The sequence below is a fragment of the Clarias gariepinus genome, chromosome 17 (assembly GCF_024256425.1).
Source record: "Clarias gariepinus isolate MV-2021 ecotype Netherlands chromosome 17, CGAR_prim_01v2, whole genome shotgun sequence".
Lineage (NCBI taxonomy): Eukaryota > Metazoa > Chordata > Actinopteri > Siluriformes > Clariidae > Clarias > Clarias gariepinus.
The window spans coordinates 29,996,878-30,005,599 of record NC_071116.1 but is presented as its reverse complement, the minus strand read 5'-3'; the positions used below and the strand labels follow the sequence as shown (position 1 = coordinate 30,005,599).

Genomic DNA, 8,722 nt, shown 5'->3' with positions numbered 1-8,722 from the left:
CTGTCTCTGATTGGCCAGTCCACCAGGTGGGCGGAGCTTGGTGTCTTGGCTCCATCTCGCTCCAGCTGTTTTTGTTCAGTCTGGACTTTTTCCCTCCTGGAGCTCCACGATGAAGATCACGCTGCTGAGCGTCACCCTGACCATGGTGCTCCTGATGGACGTCCACGCTGACGTCAAACCGCAGAGGAACTTCGACGTGAAGAGGGTGAGAGGAACATGGTGGGGTTCTGTAGGGGTGGAGAGGGGGGTCCTCGCTCAGGTCAACTTCCTGTTAGTCTCCTCTAGGAAAACAAGACATAACCCAAAAAAAAACATACTCTTAGTTCATTAATGTTAATAAGATTAACAAATTAAGATTAATAAATCAATAATAAAATGTTACATTTTTATTTTAAGGAAGTTTCTCAATTTTATTGTCAGTAAAATATCATGGTCATATGAATATACATAAGTTTGTGCCATCTCCCAGGTTATTACATCATTCGTTAGATCAGTAACATTGCTAGCATGTTAGCTAACCGCTAATGAACTAGCTCTTTGATTTATTTATAGGTTTTGTTTAAGTCAAAGTGTGCATATTTGCATATCAAAAGCATCTGAGTTTGTTTAGTGACGTCACAAAATGAGCTTATACTTAGCCACACCCACAAATATGATTTACCTGATTAATAGGACGGCCTTTGAAACTCCTTTTCCAAAAACACAGTAAGAAAAAAAGGAAATCCAAACAAATAAGAAATAAACAACAACAAAAAAAAAAGTTAGTGAGATCACTGAACTCAAACCCTCTGTTAGGATTCTGCATAAAGCTTAATAAAGTCATGTTATGGCGTTTTTCGTGTGTGTGTGTGCGCGCGTCCAGTTCGCAGGTCGGTGGTACCGCGTGGGTCTAGCGTACAACTCGGCCGCCTTTGCTCAGCACAGGAACAAGCTGGCGGTGTGTATGGGCGTGGTGGAACCCAAAAGTAACGGAGACGTCGTGATGACCGTGTGGAGAACCAAGTGAGTCTGAACAACTACAGCCAGAGTGTGTGTGTTAATCCTCCATCAGCATGATGGGGAAGAACAACACCAGAGATGGGAAATAAATCAGTTCAGTTACATATCACCATTCATTATGTGGTAGATCACACACTCCAAACAAACATGTTTTTCATTTATATATGATTTATATAAAAATGTATATAATTATGATGTAAAATCATAATATCATGAGAACCGCGATACAAATCAAATAGGCCCTGAGGTATCGTATGATATCATTTCGTCCGGTCCCTGGTGATTAATCTCACCATTTACCTGCAACAACCATCACGGGTGTGTCAGAAACGTGATAATGGGCGGAGTTTAGTAACAGTGTGATTAAATCAGTCAGGTCGTTTGATTGATCTTTTGTTGGTTGATTGGATTTAGTTTTTGATTTAGAATCGAGTCACACTTTAAAATTGTTTAGGTAAACTTACAATAACATAAAGGTCTAAATTTGCTGGCCTCCGAGTGGCGCAGTGGTAAAATGCTCGTCGTATCATCCGGTTATCGCGAGTTCGATGCTGTTACCTCTCGCAGCCGGAGGTCTAGAGAGAGCTGATTGGCCGAGCTCTCTCAGGGGGGAGGGATGAGAAGTACTTGCGCTCCCACATTAATCACGGCTCTACAGCCAATCAGGGGCGTCTGTGAGCTCGCGCAAGCGGAAGGAGCGGATAGCACTGTCCTCCGAGTGTGTGACTCCGCCCCTAACGGTGCGCGAGCGAGCAGTTTCGAAAAGATGCTGTCGGCTGGCGTCACGTGATTTTATGGCGCCATGTGGTTCCGCCCTCCCGACTGAGTGGTAGAAGTAGCTTTAACGTGGGAGCCCCCTAGTGACGGGGAGGAATTGGACATTATTGGAGGAATTACTTTACCCGAGAACTCAGCAGTCCAGTCTCTGTACATTTTGCAGAATATCACTCCAGGTTTCTCCAGGAGAGAAGTGGCTTCTTTGCTGGCCTTTTTGAAATCTTTGAAGGTGAGCGCTACCATCAGTCCTGTGTCATGCCAACAGTAAAGCATCCTGGGAACATTAATGTGTGAGGTCGCTCCTTAACCAAGGGGGTGGAGCTCACAATTTTGCCTAAAAACACAAAGTATAATAAAAAACATCCCTGCAACTGCTCCTAATCGTCCGATAACAGTTTAGTGATGAACAATGCCTTTTCCAGCATGATGGAGCTCCTCAACATGAGGCAAAAGTCATAACTAAGTGGCTCGGGTGAATTGCAGAGGTCAGGAGAAAGAAGAATTAACACTGCAACACTGCAAAAAAACTAATATAAGCCTTTGACACTTATGAAATGCTTGTAATTATACTTCAGTACTCCAGAGTAACATCTGGGGAACAGATGCACTAAACCACTGCAGCAGCAGAATTTGTGAACATTAATATTTGTCAAAAATATCCTTAAAACTTTTGGCCCCAGCTGCACATAAAATAGACACAACTGTCAACACACACAGCACATCTTGTGTTTATAAATATTTATTTTATATCGTTGGCTTTTTCACCGCATCCATCTCGAAGCTACGCACACATCTGCACACATCTGCACTTTATACTACATTACATTGGGGTTTTTCGCCATCTGTCTTTGATTTTTATAATTTTTTATATTTCTTTTTCCTTTGTAAATTAAAAAAGTTCAATCAGTTTTTATGTTAATCCTGTATCCTCAGCACTATCCTGCATGTTGTCCTGTGTGTGGTTGTGTGTGTGTAACCTAGAACATTTGATTTTTGAAAATACAAAAAGAACTAAAAATGGCTACTGAACAGTGTTTGAGCGTTTCCTAAATTAAGTGTGTGTTAAGTTTTACACTAGTGCAGCTCAGCCCCCGCAGTGAGTCAGATACCACACACACACACACGTAAACGTTCTCAGAAGTACTTTGTACATGTGTGTTTGTGTGTGCAGGTCCTCCTTCCTGTGCCAGAAAGAAGTCTACAAGTATGAGAAGACGTCTGTACCTGGCGTGTTCACGTACTTCAGCACACGTTAGTACCTCACTGATCCTTCAGCGCTCCCAGACTCGACCCCTGGTGCAGACCTGACTATCATCAGCCGAGATAACAAACGCTGCTAGTCCTCTCCATCCCTGGCCGGTCGGTGGAGCCTTGATACGAGTAAATTAGTGGAGCAAAATACAGACAGTGAAGAAATGGCATGAAGTGTTAAAATGAATCAAATCACCAGGGAATGAGGTGTACAGAATCTGATCGGATCGGATCAGCACTAAATCTGATTAGTATTTTGCTGAACTGAAGTGCAGCGACCCGTACTCATGATGAACCAGAATTTATCGGATCAGTCGTGCACTGAATAAAATCATATCGGTGGTGAAATGAATCGTATGAGACCCGAAACAAACAGAGCTGATCCAATTACACAGGGGCTGAACTCATTCATAATGAATATGAATCACACTGAGGCTGAAATAAATCACATCAGATCACTTACTGTAGGTACGACTGGGGCGATAGGAACCGGGACTGGGAGGAAAGTGGGGAGAAAGAAAGAGGGAAAGAAGGAAAAAAAAAGGAAAGGATTTAAATAAAATGAAGAAAAAATTAAGTATAAAAAGTATTTTATAAGAGTTAGAAAAAACCCACACAAGACTAAAAAAAAATTTGCAAAGGAATAATGATTATAATGAAGGGTGAGGTGATGATGATGGTGATGATGAAGGGTGGGGTGATGATGATGGTGATGATGATGGGTGGGGTGATGATGAATGTGATGATAATGATGATGATGATGATGATGGTGATGATGATGATGATGGTGATGATGAAGGGTGGGGTGATGATGATGATGATGATGATGGTGGTAATGATGAAGGGTGGGGTGATGATGATGATGATGAAGATGATGGTGATGATGAAGGTGGGGTGATGATGATGATAATGATGATGTTGATGATGATGGTGATGATAAAGGGTGGGGTGATGATGATGATGATGATGAAGGGTGGGCTGATGATGATGGTGGTGATGGTGATGATGATGATGATGATGATGGTGATGATGAAGGGTGGGCTGATGATGATGGTGATGGTGATGATGATGATGATGGTAATGATGAAGGGTGGGTTGATGATGATGATGGTGATGATGAAGGAGGGTAATGATGAAGGGTGGGGTGATGATGATGATGATGATGATGATGATGGTGATGATGATGGTGATGATGATGGTGATGATAAAGGGTGGGGTGATGATGATGGTGATGATGGTGATGATGAAGGGTGGGGTGATGATTAGGCGTGGTTATAAAGATGATCATGGATGGGGTGATGATGATGATGTTGATGATGATGGTGATGATGGTGATGATGATGATGATGATGATGGTGATGATGAAGATTGGGGTGATGATGAAGAGTGGGGTGATGATGAAGGGTGGGCTGATGATGATGGTGATGGTGATGATGATGATAATGATGGTAATGATGAAGGGTGGGGTGATGATGATGGTGGTGGTGATGATGATGATGATGATGGTGATGATGATGCTGATGATAAAGGGTGGGGTGATGATGATGATGATGATGATGATGGTAATGATGAAGGGTGGGGTGATGATGGTGATGGTGATGATGATGATGATGATAATGATGGTAATGATGAAGGGTGGGGTGATGATGATGATGGTGATGATGAAGGATGGGGTGATGATGAAGGGTGGAGTGATGATGATGATGATGATGATGATGATGACACCGACATTGATGATGATGATTATAGTGGTGATGATGATGATGACGGTGATGATTATGGTGATGATAAAGGGTGGGGTGATGGTGATGATGATGATGGTGATGATGAAGGGTGGGGTGATGATTAGGCGTGGTTATAAAGATGATCATGGATGGGGTAATGATGGTGATGATGATGGTGATGATGAAGGGTGGGGTGATGATGATGATGATGGTGATGATGATGATGATGATGATGGTGGTAATGATGAAGGGTGGGGTGATGATGATGATGATGATGATGATGGTGATGATGAAGGGTGGGGTGATGATTAGGCGTGGTTATGAAGATGATCATGGATGGGGTGATGATGATGGTGATGATGATGATGATGGTGATGCTAAAGGGTGGGGTGATGATGATGATGATGATGATGATGGTGATGATGATGGTGATGATGATGGTAATGATGATGATGATGATAATGATAAAGGGTGGGGTGATGATTAGGCGTGGTTATAAAGATGATCATGGATGGGGTGATGATGATGATGTTGATGATGATGGTGATGATGGTGATGATGATGGTGATGATAAAGGGTGGGGTGATGATGATGATGGTGATGATAAAGGGTGGGGTGATGATGATGATGATGATGATGGTAATGATGAAGGGTGGGGTGATGATGATGATGGTAATGATAAAAGGTGGGGTGATGATGATGGTGGTGGTGATGATGATGGGCGTGGTTATAAAGATGATCATGGATGGGGTGATGAGTGTGATGGTGATGAGTGTGATGGTGATGAGTGTGATGATGATGTTGATGGTGATGATGAAGGGTCGCTGATGAGTGTGATGATGATGATGATGATGAAGGCTGTGGTGCTGAGTGAGAGATGTGTGTGTCGCTCGTCCTGCAGGACACGGACGTATGAAGGACGTCACCGTGGTGGAGACAAACTACAGCGAGTTCGCACTCATCCACAAACACAGGAAATTCCACAGGGAGTTCACTCAGGTGTCTCTGTACAGTGAGTCACGTGCCATCTCACACACACACACACACACTCACACACACACACACACACACACACTGTGGTGTTAGTGCAGGTTTACACTCTCTGTTGTCTCTGGTCTCTGTTTCAGGTCGGACTCAGAAGTTGAGACCAGAAGTGATTGAGAAGTTTAAAAGGTACGCCCTGCAGCACGGCTTCCCTGAGGAGTCCATTATAATTCCACCACTAACAGGTAACACACACACTCACGCTCAGACACACACACACACACACACACACAATGTTTTTTTTAAATATATAATAAATAATTCCTGTATAGTAACATGTATAGTCATGGCCTACACTGTGCTTCTCTCTTCTCAGATAACTGTCCCCATGCACGCCACTGAGTGAGTACACACACACACACACACACACACACACACACACACAGCACAGTTTGTCAGGTGCTGTGTGGCTCCTCAGTACTTATTACACTAATGCAAGGGGTCTTAGGAGGGGTTCTTTGGGTTAGGAGGGGTTCTTTGGGTTAGGAGGGGTTCTTTGGGTTAGGAGGGGTTCTTTGGGTTAGGAGGGGTTCTTTGGGTTAGGAGGGGTTCTTTGGGTTAGGAGGGGTTCTTTGGGTTAGGAGGGGTTCTTTGAGATGTTGAATGGTTTTAGTCTTTGGAAAGAGTTATACTATAAAATAAGGACCTTTATATGGTTCTCTTTAGAACTTCAATGAGAAAAACAACTAACAGTCAGTATTAACAGCCATGAGAGGTTCTTAAAGACGTCATGAGCCCGTGACTACACACACAGCCCTTAAAGAACCCACGGAGGAACCAACTCACTCAGTAACTGATCACCTTATTAGATGTAGTTCATGTTGCAGTTCTCACTGTGACGGAAGCTTGTACTCAGGACCTTTAACTCCCAGAAGAAGCTGCGTAAACGTTTCTGTAACACTGTTTTTCAGCATGGTGTTGGATTACGGAAGAGCGCGAGTGTGAGCACGAGTGTGAGCGTGATGAGCCTCGGACCAGATGTTCTCTGTAGAGCCCGGCTCCTGAGCCTGATCCCTCCATCGGGAGAACCTCCCTCTGGATCTCCTGTAATCAGCCTTCATGTTAATCCTTTATAAAGATGAGTTACTTGTGCTGATGTGGAATTTTGGTCTCAGTCCTTTCAGTATTTAGTACAAAGTGAATGTGAACATTTCTATAAAAATGAGGCATCAATTCATTTACTAGACACCTTTAAAGCAAAAAATTATAAATTCTAGTCAAATTATTCACTATTTGCCTGAATATTAAAAGAAAATCCTGCCGTGTGATTTCTGGTGCTTATTGAAAATATTGAATATATTGAAAAATAAAGATTTTTTCCTTTTAAATAGGCAGTGTCTGTTTTATACTCTACATGTGTTCATTCTGTAAACAGATAAGCTGAGGATTTATTATTATTATTATTATTATTATTATTATTATTATTTATGAGACTATATTAATATATTAATACTGACCCTCATGTTGTATTTGTTTGTGGCTCACACTTATACTTTTGACCGGAGCATTTTATTTCATTATAAATCCACAATAATACACATATTATTATATAATGTTGTATTAGATCTTTTTCATCAACTTCAGCTCTTGTGAACGCGACATGTTTTGAACTTTTATTTGCTGTGTGTCCTGCAGGCCTCATTTACCTGAACCACTCGTTTTAGGGGAAAAAACATTATGTAATAGATATTATTTTGACTATAACAAATAGTAAGCTGAAGCCTATTGTACTGTCTATAAGAGAGTCAATCAATGAAATGTTTACCAAAGTCACTTATTTTATTATTTTTTTTAAACTGTGGCACAAAATAGCAACTTTTGTGTTCCTGGTCAAAACTGACCGATATGATTATTAAATTAAAATCAAAAGCCCAAATGTACACAGAGAAAACTTAATTATAATACAAATATAATACATTATAATACAAATATAATGCTTCATTATACACACACACACACTGTATGAACATGTTTACTATTTTAAAGCAGCCTTGCTGTCGTTTCTAGAACACACACACACACACACACACACTGGTGTAGAAATGTGCTTAAACTCTGGTTAATACACTAATTAAAGTCTTGGCCATTCATTTCCAGTGACGGCTCGTTTTTGGAGAAACACCATGAGTGTATAAAAGTTCCATAAAAAACACAAATTTGTATTAAAATATTTCAAATGTTTTTAATGTGTTTAAATGCCATGTGCGAACAAAGTCATTAAACCTCATGAGAAATGGATAAAATTTACTGCACATTTTTAGAGAGAAACACAGCATGAGGGTTAATATAATAGGGTAATAGTTTATTGCTCTAGTCTGCCCTCTAGTGGCAGAAAACTGATTAATCTTTTTAATACTCACTCACTCACTCATCTTCTATACCGCTTTATCCTGTAATCAGGGTCGCGGGGACCTGGAGCCTATCACAGGAGACATAGGGCACAAGGCGGGGTACACCCTGGACAGGGTGCCAATCCATCGCAGGGTTCACACACACACACACACACACACACACAACGAGTAATTTGGGAACGCCAATCACCCTAACCTACATGTATTTGGACTGTGGGAGGAAACCGGAGTACCCGGAGGAAACCCACCAAGCACCGGGGGAACATGCACACTCCATACACATAAAGAAGGGAATCGAACCCGAACCCTGGAGGTGCAAGGCAACAGTGCTAACCACTACACCACCGTGCCGGTCTCTTTAATACTGTTTTATTAAAATGTTAACGAAAAGCTTTTTGTTCCTCTGAGCAAAATAATGTGTATAAAATAGTATTAAGAACCGGGACTGAACACAACGAAAGGAGAAAAGTGGGAAGAAATAAAGGAGGACATGGTAAAGGAAGACAGAGAGAAAGAAAGAGAACGAATTTAAATAAAATGAAGGAAAAAATGAAGAAACTAAGAAACTTTTCAAGC

At 41.5% G+C, this 8,722-nt stretch overlaps 1 protein-coding gene across 1 annotated transcript; it reads left to right on the top strand.

Moving 5' to 3' along the window:
• The first annotated feature begins 69 nt into the window (after nucleotides 1–69).
• On the top strand, nucleotides 70–7,063 carry ptgdsa (prostaglandin D2 synthase a). Its single transcript, XM_053476207.1, has 7 exons — nucleotides 70–205; nucleotides 863–1,002; nucleotides 2,948–3,027; nucleotides 5,653–5,763; nucleotides 5,879–5,980; nucleotides 6,112–6,137; nucleotides 6,707–7,063. Exons 1-6 carry the CDS (start codon nucleotides 110–112, stop codon nucleotides 6,135–6,137), a joined length of 555 nt encoding a protein of 184 aa, XP_053332182.1. The 5' UTR covers nucleotides 70–109; the 3' UTR covers nucleotides 6,707–7,063.
• The last annotated feature ends 1,659 nt before the right edge of the window (nucleotides 7,064–8,722 follow it).

Coding starts and splice junctions, on each gene's coding strand:
- ptgdsa (XM_053476207.1), top strand. CDS start 110: ATGAAGATCACGCTGCTGAGCGTCACCCTGACCATGGTGCTCCTGATG. Junction 1,003..2,947: donor ATGACCGTGTGGAGAACCAA/GTGAGTCTGAAC, acceptor TTGTGTGTGCAG/GTCCTCCTTCCTGTGCCAGA. Junction 5,764..5,878: donor CACTCAGGTGTCTCTGTACA/GTGAGTCACGTG, acceptor TCTCTGTTTCAG/GTCGGACTCAGAAGTTGAGA.